The sequence below is a fragment of the Hyalella azteca genome, unplaced genomic scaffold, assembly GCF_000764305.2.
Source record: "Hyalella azteca isolate HAZT.00-mixed unplaced genomic scaffold, Hazt_2.0.2 contig7350, whole genome shotgun sequence".
NCBI classification, from domain to species: domain Eukaryota; kingdom Metazoa; phylum Arthropoda; class Malacostraca; order Amphipoda; family Hyalellidae; genus Hyalella; species Hyalella azteca.
The window spans coordinates 83,530-106,676 of NW_025937478.1; the positions used below are offsets into that span (position 1 = coordinate 83,530).

Consider the following 23,147-nt stretch of genomic DNA (forward strand, 5'->3'; position numbering starts at 1 on the left):
CGCGGGCGCAGTGTACCGAAAACACTATACTCGTGTATAGGCTCTCAGCCTGCAGAACTGTAGCAGAAGCAACTAATCGCCCCATGATTTAGCACCTTAAGAGTCGATCTTCTTGGCGCATCTTATTATATGCTCTTTTTTGGCATCAAAATTTCAATTCTTATAATTTGCTTAGATTTTGGTCAGAGAAAATTTAAGAGAATCATTCAGCTCCGATCAAAAGCAAGGACGTTTTACTCGTCTATTTTTTTTATTATACTCAAAACAGGTCATGAAAGGTAAATTTGCTGTTGTTTGCCTCGGTAATCAGTGACGTTTTCAAAATTTATCATGATACTAGATTGAAAAGTAAATTTATTGACGATAATTTTGTTTCAAATGATATAATTGAAACAATAAAATGTCATGGGTAACTTGTTGAATGCTCACGGAGGAATAATGCCCATATATGCAACACAATGGCTGGGACCATTAGAACGAATTTGAATGGAGCTACCGAAATAGTAAAGTCTGGTGTAGGAACACAATGTTGCCCTAATACAACGGACTAAAATAACAATCTGTAAACATCCTTATTTGATATTGTAGCGACCATGTATATATATTTCATTCAGTTACCCCCGTAACTCATTTCGAGGAACGTTGCTAGCCTGGTGAATTTTAACAGAGTTACCCATTAACTCTGACTCAACATTATTATCCATGTTGTTGCCTTCAGCATCATTATCAATTAGTAACTGCAGTTGATTTCCTGTTAGATATTATTTGGTTACATATTAATATTATTAGCACCGACCTAGGATATTACAACTTAAAGTAACTCCAGTTGTCATAATCATTTGCATATCTGTAATAACGTTCTTAATCTGGCCTCCGGACCTTGGCCCAGTAAATTAAGAGAATTACTTCTGTGTTTTATTCCCTAATCCGAAATAGAATTGTAAGACGCTAGCGCAGTCTGGTCTCAGACTTACACGCCTTAGCCGAACCACAGGGCGTTTGGTACAACCAAACGTTTGGCACGAGTCACAGACCTTAAGAGACTCAATACCGCGCCACTAGCATTCCCACGTCTTACAAAATAATCCGTCTAAACTATTCCCCATTAACCTTTTAGAAGTATTTCCTTTATACTCACCAGTCATTTAATATTCACTGCAATGATGTGTGGAGTTAAATCCGTGAAATAAATCAGCAAAGGAGCAGTTGTTTCTTCGCTAGGACACCGCATCCTCATCTGCCAGCGCCTGACTAAATCCAATTGATTGTATGAAGCAGCGCCACGGCGCCCGCGCTGCCCTCCCATCGGCTGCTCTGTTGGATGAAGCAGCGCCACGGCGCCCGCGCTGCCCTTCCATCGGCTGCTCTGTTGGATGAAGCAGCGCCACGGCGCCCGCGCTGCCCTCCCATTGGCTGCTCTGTTGGATGAAGCAGCGCCACGGCGCCCGTGCTGCCCTCCCATTGGCTGCTTTGTTGGATGAAGCAGCGCCACGGCGCCCACGCTGCCCTCCCATTGGCTGCTCTGCCTGCGACACGAAGGGTGGAGTTCCGGGGCGCAGTGATTCAGGAAGAACGTTTGTTGGATTAGGCAATTCTTCAAAAACCCAATTCACTTTATTTTACTTCCCTAAAAGTTTGAACTAAGTCATGTTTTATATAATGAAATTTCAGACCAACTTGTACATTTTTTACAAATATATCAAATTCATTATATAATCTGCATTCTTCAAAGAATTTCACATTTTGCTGAAGTTTTAGATAAAATAATACTATATACCGACAAAATATATGTTAACTATGCAAATAATGGGAAAATCGCCATAAATCCTCAACCCTGGGCTACAGGCAAGCTGCCTTGTTTACTGTACAAGCTGTACTGTGCTTCGACTTATTGACGCATTTGAGTGCGAGCAGTTTCATCTGTGGTGATGGAGTAATTTTAATACGGTTAAAAGTAAACCTGGAGAAATAATATATTTATATCATATATGAGTAATGATTATTGAAATTATCTGAGGTGTAATTCAAAATAAATATAATCTCCATGTTCAAAGTAAATGTAACTCTTTCGCCCATTCAAATATTCTTGATACCTTTCGTTTATACAGATTTTTCGCCATGTAGCCATATTATACATATAATAACTAACGTCCGCCTAAAGTCTACCTTATCAATTCAAAATCTATCCGTAGATATCGAAAATGGAACATGTGGTGGTGATACCGCCATTACTGAGCATGAACGACTTTTCCCTAATTCGAAGCATAACTAGGCTATTTACATAATTCGGTCAACCGTCGCCTAACCTTTTGTACAGTAAACAGATTGTACAGTAAACAGTCTTCGTTAACAATCTTGGTTGACTGTAAATCTATTGGCTGTAGCTTTTGACTGCAAATCTACTGGCTGTAACTCTATTAACTCCACGTGATGGATAAATTTCAATACTTTTACCAGATTACGCCGCAGTAACCTGGCAACGAGCGCGTGTATGCAGTCTTATTACAATGCGTTTTAACTCCATAAGATATCTGATGTAAACAGCAATGGATTTTACCTCAGCTTCAGAGCCGGATTACGGCAGGATCAGCGCCGGCCTTTGGACCTGCGAAGTGACCGCGCAATTGTCGGACTGGTCATATTGATGTCTTTCATCCGATGCAGCATCAACTTCATATACATATTTGAACTGCTACCAAGAGAAAATGTTACACCGTAATTATGGGCATAGGCACACCGCTGCTTATATTAACCTTCACAAATAGCGTCGACCTAAAGCCACTTATGCATTATTATTCGACAAATTGAATTAATAATGGATATTTGCATCCACCAAAATTTAAACCATTTATTTTAAGGCATTATATTCCTTTGTAGATCACAGTCAAATCATGGTAGCACCATCTAAAATGTTGAATAATTATGTTGCAAATAAAATAGTATATATATAAAATCGAATTTATCGATGAAAGTTTCAGGTTGTTGCGATTTATTCGATTGAATTTGTATTGAAGAATGTGAAACTTTTCACACAACTGTTTATTCCACATTTATGCATCGGTTGTGGAGAAATTCGTGCGCTAATATTTCAATAGGTAACTAACCCAAGAGGAACCCTCGCGTCACTAAAATTCTGCCAGGACAAATTTCCTGCGTGCCTTCCCGATAATTAATATGCATTATATTAAAAAGGATAAAGAATTTTAACTTTTCTGTTTTGTCACGTCATAAATTTGGCTAATAGAGCTATGTGTATGCTGAGAAACCGGAACCACGCAGGTTCGTTTGTTACATGGAACTTTAAAGGGTCTTGAATTTGAGGGGTAACTCAATGACGTTTTATAAAGATACGAATATTGTTTAAGTGTAAAATAAATTAGGATAATCATGGATAATCGTGTGCTGTATCTTCCATTATTCATCGTCAAAAGTTTGAGGAATCCATCGATTAGATCTAATGGGCGATTAGAGGAATAAGATTAAATTCAGTAATAATAAGTGTTGTGCAAAAACGATGTGCCAAGTCTACATAACAATATTAATATTTTTCCGTTCAAATCTTATTCATTTAATGTATTCAAAAATATTATTCATGAGATTTCGAGAGATCATGCTGATCCTTTATCCACTAAGTAACTTGGCCTTGACATGTCATCCATTATTTTCTACTATAGTTATCTTATTCTATAGTAAGACATTCTAATTTCTTTTTCTAAGCAGAAATAGACGGTAAATGAACTCAACATTTCTCTTCGCACGCTAACCGCTGGAGGTTGACTGGCACTAGAGGTCAGCCAACCAAGTGCCAGTTCCATGGAAAGTTTTAAGAGTGTTCCATCGGAATGAATAAATCGCAACTCTATTTTCACGACAATCATCAACTCGTCCATCCCTGCCGTGCCTGGACTGGTGGTGGGTAGTGCTGGGATGCCCACCAGCCCTCCTAGCCCACCCCTGCCGTGCCTGGACTGGTGGTGGGTAGTGCTGGGATGCCCACCAGCCCTCCTCGCCCATCCCTGCCGTGCCTGAACATTCCAAGTCCAACTCCTCGCCTCTGAATGAATAAATGTTATTCAATAAATAAATAGCTTCCAGTAAATATTTTTTTATTTCATTCGTCAAAAACGTCATTCGCTGCTGATAGTCGGGGGCAAACTGAACATATTCACTCCAAATTTTGTTGTGAATGAAGCAGTTACGTAAAAGTTAAATACCAACTAAATAATTTTCAGTTTGACATTGTGTATACATTTTGTGTCGTGAATAAAATTGATATCAAAATATAGGATATTCTTCTCTCTACCGGAAGCACAGACGTGGGCCACAAATGTAGCTCTTAAATAAATGTAGGTTAAACTAGCTTAAAAATTCTAATCTATTTTTCAAAAATTTCAATTCTCCAGGCTCATTTATGATTAAAAAGCGACGTTGTTTGCGTCACGCTAAAATATCTCCGTTCAACCCATTCAGAGAATAGATAGGGTAACATGGGGCAGCGAGCCCACTGCGGGTCATGGGCCCATAGCGGGTTTCTCGCTATGTATGGCAGATATTGGTCCGTGTTCTCTACCGCCGGTCGACAGTTTCACTGGGATGAAGTGTACGGATTTTCATTTTGCTAAGTGTTTGCGTTATTAAGTTATTTGTGGATAACTGTTTTAGCCCAGATAAAGGTTTTTTTTTTTTGCTGCCAAATAAAACTTATCGATTACTGTAGATGAAGCTTTTGAAATTACTGTGAATTATATTTTGAAAGTAATATCTATAGGGCTAATTTTGAGATCAAGTTTAGACTATTAGCTTTTAAAATAAAATGTTGACACGATATAATTCTATTTGATATTCTTTATTATATATCATATTTTTTTGAAACGTAGGTTTCGTCCAGAAAAACTTGAATTTCTTGGGGATGTTATTTTTGTTACTTATTAGGATATAGGAAATGGATTACCTCGAACTTGGAAGTATTGTTTCCATTTCAGTTAAACTATTATTGCTGTTGTGCACTGAAGTATTCGGTACATTAAACTGACATACGTTGTTTTCTCAGGTCTCTTCTGTACACATTTATTATACATGACCTCGTCTAAAACTCCACCAACAACTTATACACTCGCACGCTTCTCACCCGATACAGTTTTCGCCTTCCCCTCATTTCTCTTAATAAATAATTCTCTCGCTCGCCTACCAGCATAAACTAGCAGAATGTAGTTACACTGCTTTTATTTTCCTACCTTTAGCACGGTCTTAACCTGTTCATTGGTAACCTCGTTGATATGAATATCGAGCGCTATCGATATTTCCTTTAATATTTGAGTCGCTTCATTCGCCGTTGTAAATTGAGATAATCTTTACCTCACATGATTCTTGTGTGGATAATTTTTATTTTGTTATCTATAAAAAATTACAAAAGGAAATCTCCGTTATTTTAACTTTGTTTTGGCAAAATATTCTATTTATTATAATTTATTCAGACGCGATATATTTTTGTACAATTTTTCGTAACAAATATTCTTCTGTATCACGCTGTATCTGATAGTTTCGTTCATTACGTTTAATTTTATACCAATAACATTCATATTTCTCTGCGGTGTTGTAAATTAGTCTGTTCTCATTCTCAAATCGCGGAATTTTCTCAAAATTACAATTTTGGAGCCGGCAACGGCAGAAGAAAAAAATTAAGTAGTTTAAGAAAGGATTAGTAACGATTATGCATGCAGCATTTAACACTGTAATTTTCTTTATTAACCCATTTTTGCTTGAAGATAGACGTATAAATTAGATCTATTGAGGCTAGTACAAGCAATATAATAAGTTTTAAGATACACACCCACTCCTGAGCATGTCGAAAAAATTTCGAACGTTAGAGGAACCGAAAGTATTTAGGATATATTTTAAGTACAATCATTTCGTAAAAAAGTATTTCTGTCTTTCCAAGCGTGAATAGCTATTAAGGGAAAACTTTTATATAATTCACGATCATAAAATGACGGGTCTTCATTGGAGATTAATTTTCTTTTGTTTTTTGAAAAAAATTCATAAAGAATGACATTTGGTCTGTGAATCACAAATGCTGATATTTTATTTCTTTGTAATACCAGCAGTTGATATTATGTACAGAACGATGGGCTCATGGCTGGTGGTTGGCAGAGGCACGATAACGAAGCGTTACCATACATGGTGACGTCTAAGAGTTACCATACATGGCGACGTCTAAGAGTTACCATACATGGTAATGTCTAAGAGTTATCATACATGGTGACGTCTAAGAGTTACCATACATGATGACGTCTAAGAGTTACCATACATCAGTGGTTCCCAAAGTGGGCGATATCGCCCCCCTAGGGGCGATGAAAAGATTTTGGGGGGCGGTAGGGAAGAAGAGGGCGGTTGGGGGGCGATAGGGGGGCGACAATCCGAAGTCAAAGTCAGAAGTTAAAAAGTTTGTTTGACGATTTGTACACAACACGTGCAGCACATGACTCCCAGCGATGGTTTTGTCACACAGATCTGTTTTAGCCTCTCCTGGGTTTACGTCTCGACGGTCTGGGACAAATTAACGGCCGGACTCGCGTCCGGTCTCACAGCCAATTGCCAAATTCAATGATCAAGGAATATCTCTCAAACTAATGAACTTAACTTGATGAAACTTAGTACACGCATTCATTACATTAGGGTCTAACAATAATGTTTAGCTTGTGAAAATTGCTTGAATTTTGCCATCGTTTGTTTTTGTCATAGTTGTATGGCAATACGGGCTGACATTCACTGTGATCAAGTAATTTCTTCCAAACTCGTTTAGCTCGTGAAATTTTTTTCGATTGTGCCTTAGTTCGCGAGTTTTTTCGCCTTCATTCGTGATTTAAACAGCAATACGTGTTTATTTAAATTCGCAATAATCAAGAAATTTTTTTCCAAACTGCTGAACAGATTTGAACGAAAATTAGTATTTAAATACCTAACCTCAGCAACTGTGATGTTTAGCTCGTTACTGTTCTATTTGTGAAATACACATTTGTGTTTAACCTTTCTCTTTTAAATTGCAGCGTCCTAAATTTCAAGGAAGAGGCGCATGTCTGTGGGGGGCGCTAGAAATTCACAAGGGAGCCAAAGGGGGCGCCAGCCTGAAAAAGTTTGGGAACCACTGCCATACATGGTGACGTCTAAGAGTTACCATATGTGGTAATGTCTAAGTGTTTTATATATCATAAATGACATGCTCCATCAAGTTTATTTCCACCGTTGCTCGAATTTCAGTGTTTGTGGTCATTGAACAAAAATTTATTTTTATTCTATTTCTAAATTCTACTCACTGCCGCGTCACGTCGGAACTTCAGCTTATCCGTAACTTTTGCAATGTAAATTAAAAGTATATAAATCACCATTAGATTTAGATTTATAGGACGCATGATACACGGTAGTATATTTTTATTTAGTTACCCATGAAAAGACAGTAGTGTTATTATTCTTCGTTGTTCTGATTCTACATGGAGAAATGTTCCAAAATCATAATTTATCAAAATGAAAAAATTTTTTCGTTGTGAAGTTGGAATAAATAACTTGGAATATTATGAGCAAAGTTGTTTCAATGCCTATTAAGCAGATGTTTATTTCAATAAAATTCATATTTTTCTGTGGTGTTCCGTGAATTACGTATGATTTAATGATTAACTATTATTAGTCGAATGGTAAGAATTTGGAGTCGGAAACGACCTCAGGAAAGATATTTGTGCAGTTGAATTCTGCATAAGCTTTCACGCCCAACGGTGATCCTTGCGGTTGTCCTGTGGCTTCAAGTCCGCCCAGCGCGGACATCCTGAGAAGAAGAAGACAGTTCAGGGTTGAGGAGGCAACCTGCCGACTGTTGTGCATGTTGCAGGATTAATAGTATAGGGGCAAGCAGCATCCGAAACGTTCATTTTTAACAGGATATCTATTCTATGGATGAGTTGAATAGCAAAATTATAGAGTGGCGTGAGCAAGGCCGATTTTTAATTGGAAATGAGACATGAGAATTAGAAATTTTGAATTATGAATTAAAATTTTTTGAAGCTACTACAACCAACGTAATAAATTTTACGCTTTATTTTCCAATGAGCAATAGTAAAAAATTTTCCTTCGTGTGTATAAATGAAAATTATTCAACTTCAACATAATGCAATATGATCAAGTTACTGAAGTTGTTTCTGCCGCGTTTCGAACGAAATAAAAAATATAACTCAGTACTTACTGCAGTGAGTGACAGAGAGCGCATTTTCTCGTCGACGAAAACGTGAAGTCACGGACGGACAGACAGACAGACGGACATGGCGAGCACAATAGTGCATTTTTTTCATAAATGAGAAAATGCGCTAAAAACCCTCAAAAAAATCAGGAAAATCCTCAAATCCGAACAGCCAGAAGGTGGTTTGTTCGGATTTGGGGACATTGGAGTCTACATATCTTCAAACGAGAACCGTGTCTCAATCTTGCGTTCGGTTCATATCCTCTTGAAATAGTGTATCGCTAGGCTTTTATGTTTGTTTTTAGGCTTGTGTTTTTTCTTAGATTTTATTCTTTTCGTATCTCCGATGACTCTGTGTTCCGCGAGTCCTGTTTTTTCGATTCAATATTTGATATTTTTTAGGTTTTATGTCTGTCCTAGAATTTTGACTTGTAATATGATTGTATTCATTTTTAGATTGTCAAACTGATGAAGGAGCAGGACTCCGAAACGTTTTCAATATCGATATAGTGAATTGGCTTGGCGTTTTCTTTGCTTTAAATTCCTTGTGAACTTGCGATATGAGCAGACTGAATATATAAGTACTTATAATAAGACTCAAATTAACATTATCACGTTTCACAATGAACAATTCCCACATAGTCAACAATAAGTAAGTATCCCTTAAAATACTTGATTTCGAGAAGAAAATTTATAAATTTTCGGGACTAACAACGCGATTTTATTTATCGAGTTGCCTCTATTATTTTGGCCGATATATTTGAAAGAATTGACGTAAATACACTATCTCATTTCAATCCAATTTTTTTACTTAATATATGATATATAACTATGAGGTATATTCTGCTGCGGCACAGGTTTTATTGTTTGTGCTAATTTGAGAAAACTTTATCCCTACACAGTTTATTGACTTTATTCATTGCATGGCGTCGCGTCGCCGTCAGAAGTAACTTTTAAAATAACAACTAAAGTTATTGAAATGACCATCCTAAGCACGAACATTTACTATCGAGAAAATGACACATGAGTTAACTGAAAATAAATTGAGATGATCTATACTTCCCTTGATCCTCGTCCCAAGTATTTTTAGTTAGTTACCTATAAAAAATTGTAAAGAGAAACTTTCATCATTTTACTTCATTTTCGGCAAAATATTGCAATTATCATAATCTATTTCAACGCAATATATTTTTATAAAAACTATTTGATCATTTATTTTCATTATTTCTACGTAACTTCATGTTGATCTCTTTTACGCTCGCGTTTAGGCTGAAAAAGTTGACATTTCTTGCCGGTCTGATCTAAGTTTTATGTACATTTGATGAACGCGGTTCAATTTTCCAAAAGCTCAATAATTTTGAAAGTCGCCAACGGCTACAACAATAGAGAGGGCAGAGTGACCTCAAGAAGTGAATGCGACATCAGATTCTGTTAAGTAAGTATAAGCACCCCAGTATGACCTTGTTAAGAATAAGCACCCCAGTATGACCTTGTTAAGAATAAGCACCCCAGTTTGTATATTATGTACAGAACGATGGGCTCCTGCCTGGTGGTTGGCAGAGGCACGATAACGAAGCGTTTCCATGTATGGTAACGTCTAAGAGTTGCCATACATAGTAACGCTTAAGAGTTACCTTATATGGCAACTCTTCGAGGTTTATACATCATAAATGGCATATTTTGTTAAGTTTATTTTCACAGTTTATCAAAATTCAGTGTTTGTGTTCATCGAACATAACTTTATTTTACTTCTAAATTCTACCCACTGCTGTCGTCACGTCGGAACATCAGCTTATCCGTAACTTTTAAATGGGAATTTAAGTTATTCAAATTACCATAATAATCTTGAGCAGTTACAATCAAGAAATAGATTTGGATTTAAGTGCAAATATATGAAGATGCTTTATATCGCACATGATACACGGTGAGATATTTTTATTTAGTTATCCATGGAAAATATTGATGTGTTATATTCGTTATTAAAGTTGGATGAAGGTGAGTATTTCAGAAATCTGAATTCGTTGAAACGGTAAAATTTGTTTGTATTAAAGTAGTGTAATTAATTATCAATATTATGAGGTAAATCGTTTCTATGTCTATTAAGTGGACGTTTATGTAGAAATGATTTATATTTTTTGACGGCCTTGTGCGATGTGTGCGAAATTTCGCACTTCTCGCTGTCTCTTCGCTCGTTGTATGCGATATATTTTTGGGTCGGCACCGACCATGGCAGGGCATAAGTACAGTTGGGTTGTGGAGGCGAGCCGCTGCCTATTGTGCATGGTGCTAGATTCTCAATTGGGGTAAGCAGCATCCGAGACGTTCATTTTCAACAGAATATTTATTCTATGAATAAGTTGAATAGCAAAATTATAGAGTGGCATAAACAAAGCCGATTTTTAATGATAAATGAACCTGTAAAATTAGATTTTTTATGAATGAATAAAAATTTTTGAAGCTGGTACAACAATTACTCTTTGCTTAATTTGCGGAATTCGTTAATCCGCGCTATTTTATTGATCATTCGTTCGCCATGTCAGCCACTTGAGCGTCTTCGGTCGTCCGCCCGCAACTACATTTTGATATCAATTTTGTTCATGATTTAAGGCAAAATGTATAGAGAAGATTGTTATCTATCATCATACATGTTGAATATTTTAACTTAGTTATCCATCGTAAATATAATTGCGCTATTTCCATTACTTTGATTGTATAAGGAGAAGTATTCTTAAAAACATAATTTTTTGAACCGGTAAAATTTGTTCGTAGTGAAGATAAGGTAATTAATTATGAATATTATGGGTTATATCGTTTTGCTATCCATTGAACCGATGTTTATCTCAACATAACTCATATTTTTTGATGGTGTTGCGTGAAGATGTGACATGCTTAGTTACATTGTTCAGCGCGCGATAGTCACGCACGATAAATCTATTTTGGAGTCGGCAACGACCGTGGTAAAGGCATATGTGGAATTATGGATTGAGGAGGTGACATGTGGACTATTGGGAATGTTGCAAGATTAAAAGTTGGATTATGCAGCGTTCGAGACGTTCATTATTAATAGAATATCTGTTCTATGAATAAGTTGAGTAGCAAAGTTACAGAGTGGCGTAAACAAGGTCGATTTTTATCACAAATGAGCCTTGAGAATTGACATTTTCGAAAAATAGATTAGAGTTTATAAGCTGGTACAACCTAAATTTATTTAAGAACTACATTCGTGGCCCTAGGCTGTGCTTACGGTAGAGAGAATATCATCGCAAATACGTATTGATATCAATTTTGTTCACGATATAAATTGTATACACAATATCAGACTGATAATAATTTAGTTCGTATTCAAGTTTTACGTAACTGCTTCACTCACATTAAAATTTAGCCTGAAAATGTTCAATTCGTCCCCGACTCCCAGCAGCGAATGTCGTTTTTGACGAATGAAATTAAAACAAATATTTACTGGAAGATATTTATTTATTGAATGATATTTATACATTCAGAGGCGAGGAAGTTGACTTGAAATGTTTGGATTGCACGTGTCGGGCAAGATTTCGTTTTTCGACGCAAGTATAAGAGCACTGCGAGCAGCTGAAAGGTTTTTCAGACGAATGCTTGGATAGAACATGCTTTTCTAGATTAGTTTTAGTGACGCACGAATATTCACATTCCGGGCAGCTAAAAGGTCTCTCAGATGAATGCTTGTACAGAACATGCCTTCGCAGATCACTTCTAATGACACAAGAATATTCACTTTCAGAGCATCTAAATGGTTTCTCGGATGAATGAATGGCCAGTACATGCCTATTCAGATTGCCTTTCTTGGCACATGAATATTCACATGCCGAGCATCTAAAAGGTCTCTCAGTTGAGTGCTTGGATAGTACATGTCTTTTCAGACCGCTTTCAATGACACGATAATATTTACATTCCAAGCATCTAAATGGCTTGTCCGTTGTGTGCCGAGAAAGAATATGACATCTGAGGTTTCCTTTGCTGGAGTTAATATATTCACAGTCAAAAAATTGATATGAAAATTTGTCTTTATGATCTGCACGAACGTGTTGCTGAAGTTGCTGCTCTGAACTGCAGCCAAATGCACAGTGCAAGCATGAGTGTGGCTTTGCGGTTGCCTGCTCATCTGCACGGCGCTGCTGCGGTTGGCCTGCAGCTTCGGCCTCAACAAATCCACCCTGGGAACCCGCAAGCCTGTTGGTGCGGTGCTGGGAGTTTTTAGTGACGCACGAATATTCACATTCCGTGCAGCTAAAAGGTTTGTCAGATGAATGCTTGTATAGAACATGGCTTTGTAGATCACTTTTAGTGACGCACGAATATTCACATTCCGTGCAGCTAAAAGGTTTTTCAGACGAATGCTTGGATAGAACGTGTCTATTCAGATTACTCTTACTGACAGAAGAATATTCACATTCCGTGCAGCTAAAAGGTTTTTCAGACGAATGCTTGGATAGAACATGCTTTCCTAGAACCGTTTTAGTGACGCACGAATATTCACATTCCGTGCAGCTAAAAGGTTTGTTAGTTGAATGCTTGTATAGAACATGCCTTCGCAGATCACTCTTTTTGACACATGAATATTGACATTCCGAGCATCTGAGAGGCTTCACAGATGAATGCGTTCCCAATATATGAAACTTTAAATCGCTTTTAAAAACACAAGAATATTCACATTCTGAGCACCTCAAAGGCGTCTGAGATGAATGCTTGCGTAGTAAATGCGCTCTTAAGTTGCTTCTATAGACACAAGAATAATCACATTTAGAGCACCTAAGAGGTTTCTGCGATGAATGTCTGTAAAGTACATGGCATTTTAGATAATATTTCCTGGAGCAAGTATATTCACATTTAGAGCATCTAAAAGGTTTATGAGATAAAAGCTTGCGCGGTTTATGTGATTTCAAATCGTGTTTAATGGCACATGAATATTCACGTTCCGCGCAACTTGGAGGCTTTACAGACGAATGCTTCGATGGAATATTGCATTCGTGGTTTTGTTTACTGGAACAACTATGTACATATTTAGAGCATCGGTCTGACAATTCTTTGGAATATTCCGCATGCAAATGTCGTTGAAGTTGCTGCTCTGAACTGCAGCCAAATGCACAGTCCGAGCATGAGTGTGGCTTTGCGGTCGCCTGCTCATCTGGGAGGCGCTGCTGCGGTTGGGCTGCAGCTTCGGCCTCAACAAATCCACCCTGGGAACCCGCAAGCCTGTTGGTGCGGTGCTGGGAGCAGGACGCTGCAGAGACGCAGGCCTGTTGGCGCGGTGCTGGGAGCAGGACGCTGCAGAGACGCAGGCCTGTTGGTGCGGTGCTGGGAGCAGGACGCTGCAGAGACGCAAGCCTGTTGGTGCGGTGCTGGGAGCAGCATGCTGCAGAGACGCAAGCCTGTTGGTGCGGTGCTGGGAGCAGGACGCTGCAGAGACGCAGGCCTGTTGGTGCGGTGCTGGGAGCAGGACGCTGCAGAGACGCCGCCGCCGCCAGCAGCGTCGTCAGGGGCGCCCTCGGGTGCGGGCTGCCCTCTTCCCACGCACTGACGACACAGTGACGTCATTTAAACAATAATTGTCAGGGAGAAAACATTAGCAAGTGAATCATATATACTTCGAAGAAACGTTCAATTTGTACAGGAATGAGCAACAGAACGCACTGCAAACGCATGGTGATCTATTTGGAATTATTTAATGTATACTATTTCAGGAAATTTTAATCAATGCAACAACTGACATGTGTTATACATTTTTGTTTTGAGTGAAATAAGACGTACGAAGGACAGGAAAAAGTGCAAATTTGCGTTTGATGGGAAGGATAAAAGAGGATGGAATAAGTGAACACACGTCCAGTCCTGACGCACAATGGCTTGAAGTTACATTGGGGCTTGAAAGATTGCAAAAATCAAAAAGGAATCATCAGCATCAGACCATCCTCAGACTCAGCAAACATTACGGGAGGAAACATTGCATATTTGAAAGTCAACGTACTGATATGCCAATAGCAAACAATGAGTAACTGGCCACATACACATTTGTGTAGAGGCTGAAAGAAAATGTGTCCATTGTACTAAGCATAAGAAGAAAATGTATCCATTGCACTTAAAGCCCCAAGGGAGGCTCCAATCAAAAAAAAAAATTTTGAAGAATTCAGGCATGGGCTCTTTTTTCCACTGAAGTTTCACAAGACATATAATGCTGTTTTATAAAAAAATGATCAACCTTCAAGAGATTATTTAACCGGTAAAATGAAGCTTGAAATACCGCGCACATACGTGACTTATAATAGATAAGGGATAATGCATTCATCCTTTGGAATTAAACGTACAAGGGATTCTCACGAGTGCATCACTGATCACTTGCACTCAGGTTTTCATTCGATTATTAAGTCAAGCTTAGTACAGATTCTCACGCTCCATAAGAGCAAATTACACATTAAAAGAGGTCAAATGTCATAGGACGATCATACGAAGGCCGTGTTATCTTCCTTATCATATTATCATATAATATCGTTATCATGAAAGTGCATGGAATGTCACATCAATAATCACCTCCATCTCTAAGCAAGCATCATCGCCTGTCATCATCAAATGTAATAAATAATGAGCTGGTATCTCACTCGATTATACAGATAACAAGATAGGCAAACCCGCAACTTATGTGACTAACAACTGAATCTGATCGGCCCATCTAAATACGATTGAAAGCAAGATGCCATAATCACCTACTTTACCAGTCAAGTATGGCAGGATGCTCAATATTAGACAAGTTTGTGTACATTTTTGGAAAGCTCAGCCTTGTTTAATTTTTCTACATAATTGCCGTTGCGTTCTATGCACTTCTGCATTCGAGGCACCCAGTTATCAAACCAGAGTCAGAACTCTGCCGCCCGTCCGCATAGAAAACTAACAACCACGTTTTGCATCTCTTATTTCTGGTACCCATCTTGCGCAGACCTTAGAATGGCCTAAATGTCCAGTCAAAATTTTGTAAATTGTAGTTTTGCTGACCTCAGGAATTTTTTTACACAGCTCTCGAACTGTAATCCGCCGATCTTAAAGCATTGCCGCTTCAACTTTGGCAATTGTTTCGTCAGAAACCGATGGCCGCCCTGCACGGGCGTCGTCGTGGACGTCAGTTCGGCCATTTTTAAAGTCCCTGACCCATCTGCGCACCATTCCGGAGCTCATACACTCTTCTCCATACACTTGACAAAGTTCTTCGTGAATTTCCTTTGCTGAAATCTTCTTAGCGGCCAGGAAACGAATAACAGCGCGCAACTCGCAGCGGGCGGGAGACGCAAGAGGAAGCTCCATCGCTGACGCCTGCTGAGGCATGTATAAACGTCCCAGGGACGCTGGCTTGGTAAGGGCTTGGAGTGGGGCAATCAAACAACCTGCCTGGATAATAAACAACCTGGATAATAATGTAACACATTAATTCATTCAAGAAGTTGAACAATTTCAATAATTATATTGAAGTGGACTGCTCTATATTAAGTTATATAGCAATTCCAAATAAAAATCATCAGCTTCAAACTTTATTTGCAGGATAATATCCCAAAAATTTGAGGAATAAAATATTAAAGCTACCTATAGGAGCTTCTTTGCCCAAGCTGAAAACCAATTCCCAGGGTACAAATATTGATATGTGAATTTTATGCTCGACATTTTATTAATGCAAATGATTTCTTCTTAGCGGCCAGGAAACGAATAACAGCGCGCAACTCGCAGCGGGCGGGAGACGCAAGAGGAAGCTCCATCGCTGACGCCTGCTGAGGCATGTATAAACGTCCCAGGGACGCTGGCTTGGTAAGGGCTTGGAGTGGGGCAATCAAACAACCTGCCTGGATAATAAACAACCTGGATAATAATGTAACACATTAATTCATTCAAGAAGTTGAACAATTTCAATAATTATATTGAAGTGGACTGCTCTACATTAAGTTATATAGCAATTCCAAATAAAAATCATCAGCTTCAAACTTTATTTGCAGGATAATAGCCCAAAAATTTGAGGAATAAAATATTAAAGCTACCTATAGGAGCTTCTTTGCCCAAGCTGAAAACCAATTCCCAGGGTACAAATATTGATATGTGAATTTTATGCTCGACATTTTATTAATGCAAATGATGAATTTACCTCTTTTTCACTACTGTCAATTGGTTCCTCCTTCACAGCTATGTCCTCTCCTCCATCTTGAGGCTCCTCCTTGATGTAAACTGCCACCGTTTCCTGGGGAGATGAGCACCTGGCCTCTGTAGCTGAATAAATTGACATAGAACATCATGAATAAACTTGAACATGAGACATCAACATAGATGACAAACAATGTGTCACTGCTTCCACAAAATTTGGAGCAATATCTCAAAGTTACAAACTAGGTAACTGTATTTAACTCTTAACAAGAATGTTTCTTGCAATTTTATACAATTGTGAGCAATTTATACATCCCTTAAGACTGCAGCTCACCATTAGGCTCCACTTTGCAAGATTCCAAAGACATTTGGGTGCTCAGCTCAGCGTGCCAGCTGCTGTTGACTGCATCATCGGAGACATTGTGCATCACAACACTGCTCGCCTTCATTTTATTCATCATGATACTCATTAAAATTTGCAGGTTCCAAGTAAAACTAAGCTTATTTGCGATCCAAAATTGTTTAATAGTAAAACGTCCCGGTAGCGATTGAAAGCAACTTGATTTTCAGTGCCATTCTGTGAAGACATTTGTGGGTGTTAGAGAAAGAACAAGTTTGTATGTAGTACACTGTTACGATTAGCAGTTCAAGAGTCATGTGTAGCAAACATTGAGCACAGAATTGAGTGCAGGTGGCAGCTCCATCATAGATTGCTAAAGTATTTGGTACTTTCAATATAGATAATGTTGAAAATTTGGGATCTAAGGAAATAGTAAAAACTTCAGGAGCATATAACACTTCATCGGCTTTACTCAGTCCCTGAAAAATGTAGTTAATATGGTTATACAAATAAATCTTACTGTCAAGACCTTAGCGCCAATGCCCACCCACATCATGCAAAACTATTGTATGCCTGAGCTAAAATGCTGTACTCATCTGAACTAAATCTCTATACCTACTTCAAGTCAGTACTCATTACCTGCAACATCAAATGGTCTATGATTCTACAATCATAGTACAAAATACAATACAATACAATACAAAATACATACAATACAAAATAAAGAAAAAGAACAAATAAAAATCAATAATTCCCAGGGTTCAATGTTAGAGGCCAGCATTGCCCAATACCATCATCCCTTCCTTATTCTTTATGTACGCAAGCATGCTGCTTAGTAGATTAGCTTACAAACTTAAGTACTTAGAGCCAGGCTGGAGTTCTTGGATACTATATTAAGCTTGTCTTTTTTAGGCAAATGCATGTCCATCTCCAGACGGTGATTAGCTGTGATGTCATCCGCTCCAGACTGTGATTGGTTGTGTCGAATTTGCCATGTGTACTGGTAAATTTAATACTCCTCTAGAATTTCAGCCTGCTTAAAGCCATAGGCGCCATAAGTCATCAGCCACTGCAACAGCCCACACATCAACATGTTCCCATCTCCACATCTACCCCAGAACCTGCTCTCAGCACCTACTTCCTACCTCACCTTCCTACCGCCCTACTTTCCAAGCCATTGCTAGAGTTTTTGGCCTGTTTTAGAGAAATGGTGTTCTAGCCAGATGAACTACATATCTCCTATATTGAGTAGATGAACTATCTCCTTGTGTGAACTTAATAGTTCACAAAAGTGCAGGATCTAGCCATTTGAGCTTTTTATTTCATTTTTATGTATAAATTTTCTAGTTTTGCTGTACACAAGAAATGTTTTAGACACTGATGCGCAATCACATGAACCTGTATACTGGCAGTATCGTACCTGACTACTTAGTACTTGGAATCATGATTTTTCTACTATTTTTGGTGTTGTGAGATTTCTCCTATTTAATTCTTAACAAAAGGGCAGGATTGAGCAATGAGGCAATAAAATTTTCAAAAAGATAACACTTAGAAGCCACAAGTCTTCAGTATTACAACAGAAATTTTAAATCTTGCTACATATTAAAAATGGTTGAAAATTTATGCACAATCACATGCAAATGCATAACTGCATGAGGTGACTATGCACTTTTTGTATTAGGGACAGGTTCTTTGCCTTCTACTAAAGACAGCAGTGTGGATTCTAGAATGGTGCATAAAGATTCTGACATTTTTGGGTGGATGCATGTCCATCAACAGACTGATTGATTGCACTGTCATCCTCACCAGACTGTGATTGGTTGCAGGATTGTGATGTCATCCACTCCTGACTGTGATTGGTTATGTGATGGCTTTTTCAAATGCTATGTGTACTGGTTAGTTTAATGCCTCTCTAGAATTCCACACTGCTCGACAGCAGCAGCTGCATAATGATGCCAGCACATCAACTCACTGAGCTGCAAAGCACATAAAAGTTTTAATGATTGTACTTTTCATACATATCTTTAATGCCTGTTGCTGCCAACCTAGCATGAGATGTGTCTACTTTGCATTCCATTACTATGATGACTAGAACTTTCCTGCTATTTTTGGAGTCATAAAATTCCTACAAGATGAATTACCTTAATAATTTTTTTATTTTTACAGAAGTGGTGCAATCAATTTGCAAAATTTCAAAATAATTTAAAACAAGTCACCTCAGAGCTGCAAGATTTTAGTGATGGTATAAATTGTCCAATCTTGCTGCCAACAGGGCACAGCTTTGACTATTGAGCCTTCAGCTGTGCAATGATTGCATCCTCTAAATTCTAAAGTTTATCACTGTAAGCCTATAATTTGTATGCAGTATGCTGGCTGCCTAGCGCCTATCTACTAGCTATGATCCAGGCTGAAATTCTAGGATAATGCTTAGAGCTTCTGTCAGTTTTGAGCAGATGCACGTTTCCCTCCTAACTGTGATTGGTTGCAATGTCATCCACTCCAGACTGTGATTCGTTGGTGGGATTGTGAATCACAATCCAGATTTTTTTAGAATCAATTCATTTTTAATTTTTTTATTTACTCAAGATTTATACAAATTTCTTATATATGATTATGCGGGTATCCATGATTCTTTCTTGGTCTACTTATAGGACTCAAAAATGAACTTGAGGAAGAGTCTAAAAAAAAGTCTTTGCTTTGACACTCTGCACCAACCAGGCATGGAATATATCTACTTGGCAAGCTGCTACTGAATTTTTCAAGCCGTAGTTTTATAGATTTTCCTGCCGTCATTCCATTTCTTTGAGCTATGACTTCCATATCTTGACAATGAAAAGCCATTTACAAGGCATGTTTATGCAGTCTGACATGACTACAACTATGCGCAATCTTTAACAAAACATTTAGTTTGACTTGTTTACATTAGAATGATAACATTCTGCAGGATATTTTGGCAAGAATGTTAAAGTAATGCAGATTGCAGATGTGGAAAATTTTATGAAATGACATGTTTGCAAAGTGAAAACTGCAATTTTTCAATCAAACAAAAATTTATGACATTCAAGCTGCAAGATTTCATACCTACTGAAATTATATGATGCTAAGGCTGTGATATTTCAGAAAAAATTAGACTTTTCTAGCCCTGGCACCAACCAATGTGGGATTGTGAGGACGACCTTGCAATCCTACAATCAATCACAGTCTGGAGTGTGCTGTGTGGGCTGTGTGTCTGGCATATGTTATGTGTGTGTCAATCTCTGTTTTAGCCAATGGAGAGTCAAAAAATGAAAAAAAAATTCTTAATCAAAGCAAAAATCCTACTTTCCTATTGCTATTGTGTACCTAAATATAAATTATATTAAAGGAAAAACTTCAAAATAACATAAACCCATGATTTACTCTAAAGAGTTCTCACAAATTTTTACATGCGATACGAGTATTAAAATTACTAGATTGCTTATATTGCAAGTTTATCAGGAATTTAAACGCAAAGAAAACAGCCAGATTAACCATTTCTTAACACTTTGACTCCAATTGCTTCATCTTGTACTATTATTTCATTTTTTGTACTGTTTTTAAACAGGGTTGCCAGGCAGTCATTTTTTCCAGACAAATTCCGTGATTTAGTTTTTCTCAATTGCATAGGCCAGCTAAAATTTATGATAGGGGTACTTCCTAATTAAATTCAAAATACTGCTAAAAGAAAATAAATGGAATTTTTATAGCAGAACCTACAAATAAACCAGAATATATTGAGTTATCAGCCTATTTTGGCCTTTTTTGTTCTTGGATTTGGCCGATTTTAGGCAACCTGAATTATGTACCACTAGGTACGACCGTACGTCCTGGAGAAATACATTTTGTGGTACACATATGTACCACTGCGGAGTCAATGTGTTAAGAATGAACCCGTTTTAGAGTCCAGCTCCATTGTCAGTTCAAAAGTTCAAAACCTATAAGAAAAGCAGATCAATTAGAAAACTAAATTCACAATGAAGATGAAAACATAAATTAACAAAATAAAAACAAATACACATAAGGTCATTAAGGTGTGTATTAGAGAAAACGCGGTATATTCCGACATCGTAGGTAATTCCGACACCTCTCTAGTTTTTCCTTTATATTAAGCTTTGTTTTATTTCCAGGCATTCGTCGATGGTTGAAATAGTGACGTCATACGTTTGCGCGCAAAACTACTGCCAAAACACTACGTCTGGGCCGTCTGGCGGGAAAATGTTGAGATCCAAAGAGAGACAGGGAACGCCACGCAGTGAGATCATCGAAAAATGTGTCAAAGTTGACACTTGACCTTGCTCTACCAAATAGTGATAAACTGTTTGTGTAGAAAGAATATTATGGTTTGAGACTTTTAAATACATCTGTGAATATATTAGGAATCCTTTAAGTATACTTGTATTTGCTGATTTCAAGTCGTAATAAATTAATAGATGATTAAAGTTAAGAAATGGATTTAGACACATGAAAACTAATTCCGTCACAACTTTAATTGGACACACACAGATCGTTCCAAGCTGTGTACAAAAATTAAAATTTGCTTAATTAAAAGCCTAATAGCTGTTAATTAAAACATAATTAAGTAGTGTTCAATATTCGTTAGTGTTCTAATTCAAAGCCGTGTTGTATCCCATTACAGCTCACACAGCGAACGGAATTTGAACACGTGGATGTCGGCATTACGTATCAGTTAAATTTGAAGCGCCGTCGGAATACGTCTCACCACGTGTCACATATTGCCACACACAGTGACGGAATATAGGGATTTGCCGATTTGGTAGGTTTCCATTCTAAAGGCTTTTTAATAAATATGGCAACATTTTGTGACGTTTCATCGTTGCTGACGCATAGTGCTGTGTTTTGAGAGTCACGTGAAGCCAACAGAACTTACGTACGCATACGGTTTTTTTTTTATAGTTTTTCATTTCTCGATGCATCCCTAATGTGTCGGAATATACCGTGTTTACCCTACCTTATCACCTTATGTATATTTGTTTTTATTTTGTCAATTTACGTTTTTATCTTTGATGTGAATTTAGTTTTCTAAGTGATCTGCTTTTCTTATAGGTTTTGAACTTTTGAACTGACGAACAATAATAAAAGTGATGATGGAGCTGCCGAGCTGGACTCCAAAACGTTTTCATTCTTAAGAAATGGTCAATATTCTGGCCGTTTTCTTTGTTTTTAAATTCTTATTACTGTTAATGTTACATACACATCTGTTTCCGGTGCAACCGCAGTCCGCAGGCCGCAGCTGCGACGGAATCCCCTTGAAAGGCTTAATACATTATACAACTTATAACAAAATATATAAAACGTCCTACCACTACCTTGTCCGGTCAAACAATCTAACCTCGCTTCTTCGCGCCAGGCTCACGACTAATCAGCCAGTGAGAAGGGCCTTCTGGCCAATGGCTGAACCGCTGAAGGAAGGTGGTCAGTATGTGGCTTGCTGTTGCTGGGTCACAGTGTCACACTTGAAAACTGGAGACGCTGAAGCCTGAAGTGCATAACACGTAGCGAACAATGGATCAGTCGAATGCGGCGGAGAAACGGTTGATTCCGCAATTCCGGGAGCTGACCCAAAATAGAAACCATCTGTATTATTACTGGTATTAGAAGACTGCAACCTTTCATATTGTATTGCATCTAGAAACTTAAACCATAGCATTTGAGAAAGAGATATCCGTTGTCTACCTAATCATGTTCAACGTTCTTATCTCCTGTCATTTCTAGTGAAACCTAACGATCGCTTCGTGTTCAACTGGTTCAACTCTTATATCTAAAAAAATATTTGACCCAGAAAGTGCGCAATTATGGAGTAAGGTTAATTAATCACAAATTCAATGTAAATCACCACTCCGCATTAGCATTAGCACTCGCTAATGCTAATACGGAGTGCTAATAATGCTTGTAGCAGCAATAACCGGGTACGGTTTAACAGGTCCAACGCTTATAATCTCAGAAATATTAAACCCAAAGAGTGCGCAGTGGCTAAATAAGGAGAATCAAGCACTTATTAAATGTAAATCACCACTTTGCACTTAAAAAAACCACTTAGCACTCGCTAATAGAGCTTACAGCTTGAATGACCGCAAACCCGTTGAACTTCTTAGACTGCAAGCGGTCGTTTTGTTTTAAGCACTATTGACGAGCGCTTAATGCTTTTGCCGAGTGCGGGGTGGTAATTTATATTGAAGAAGTGAATGATTCACCTCATTTCATCACTCCGCACTCTCTGGGTTGAATATTTTCCGAGATATAAGCGTTGAATCTGTTAAACTGTACACGGTCAATGCTGCTTTCAGCACTATTAGATAGTGCTAACTGGCGCAGAGTAGTTACTTACATTACAAAGTTAATGATCTACCTTATTTAATCTTCCGCACTCTCTGGGCAGAATATTTTTTTAGACACAAGCGT

The 23,147-nt window shown here is 38.0% G+C and overlaps 2 protein-coding genes across 2 annotated transcripts; both read right to left on the reverse strand.

Annotated features, from left to right (window-relative positions):
- Positions 1-1,217: 1,217 nt before the first annotated feature.
- LOC125178134 (zinc finger protein 84-like) lies at positions 1,218-15,627 on the reverse strand. Its single transcript, XM_047881215.1, has 3 exons — positions 15,242-15,627; positions 12,355-13,774; positions 1,218-1,526 (listed from the first exon to the last, which is right to left on the reverse strand). Exons 1-3 carry the CDS (start codon positions 15,376-15,378, stop codon positions 1,218-1,220), a joined length of 1,866 nt encoding a protein of 621 aa, XP_047737171.1. The 5' UTR covers positions 15,379-15,627.
- A 261-nt stretch (positions 15,628-15,888) lies between these two features.
- On the reverse strand, positions 15,889-17,399 carry LOC108668069. The gene is made up of 3 exons (XM_018155198.2): positions 16,704-17,399; positions 16,374-16,495; positions 15,889-16,077 (listed from the first exon to the last, which is right to left on the reverse strand). Exons 1-3 carry the CDS (start codon positions 16,837-16,839, stop codon positions 15,889-15,891), a joined length of 447 nt encoding a protein of 148 aa, XP_018010687.2. The 5' UTR covers positions 16,840-17,399.
- Between the last annotated feature and the right edge of the window lie 5,748 nt (positions 17,400-23,147).

Coding starts and splice junctions, on each gene's coding strand:
- LOC125178134 (XM_047881215.1), bottom strand. CDS start 15,378: ATGGCCGAACTGACGTCCACGACGACGCCCGTGCAGGGCGGCCATCGG. Junction 13,775..15,241: donor TGTGTAAAAAAATTCCTGAG/GTCAGCAAAACT, acceptor CTGTGTCGTCAG/TGCGTGGGAAGAGGGCAGCC. Junction 1,527..12,354: donor AGCGCCGTGCAGATGAGCAG/GCAACCGCAAAG, acceptor TTCGTGTCGCAG/GCAGAGCAGCCAATGGGAGG.
- LOC108668069 (XM_018155198.2), bottom strand. CDS start 16,839: ATGAGTATCATGATGAATAAAATGAAGGCGAGCAGTGTTGTGATGCAC. Junction 16,496..16,703: donor TTGCAAAGTGGAGCCTAATG/GTGAGCTGCAGT, acceptor CAATTTATTCAG/CTACAGAGGCCAGGTGCTCA. Junction 16,078..16,373: donor TTGACAGTAGTGAAAAAGAG/GTAAATTCATCA, acceptor TTTATTATCCAG/GCAGGTTGTTTGATTGCCCC.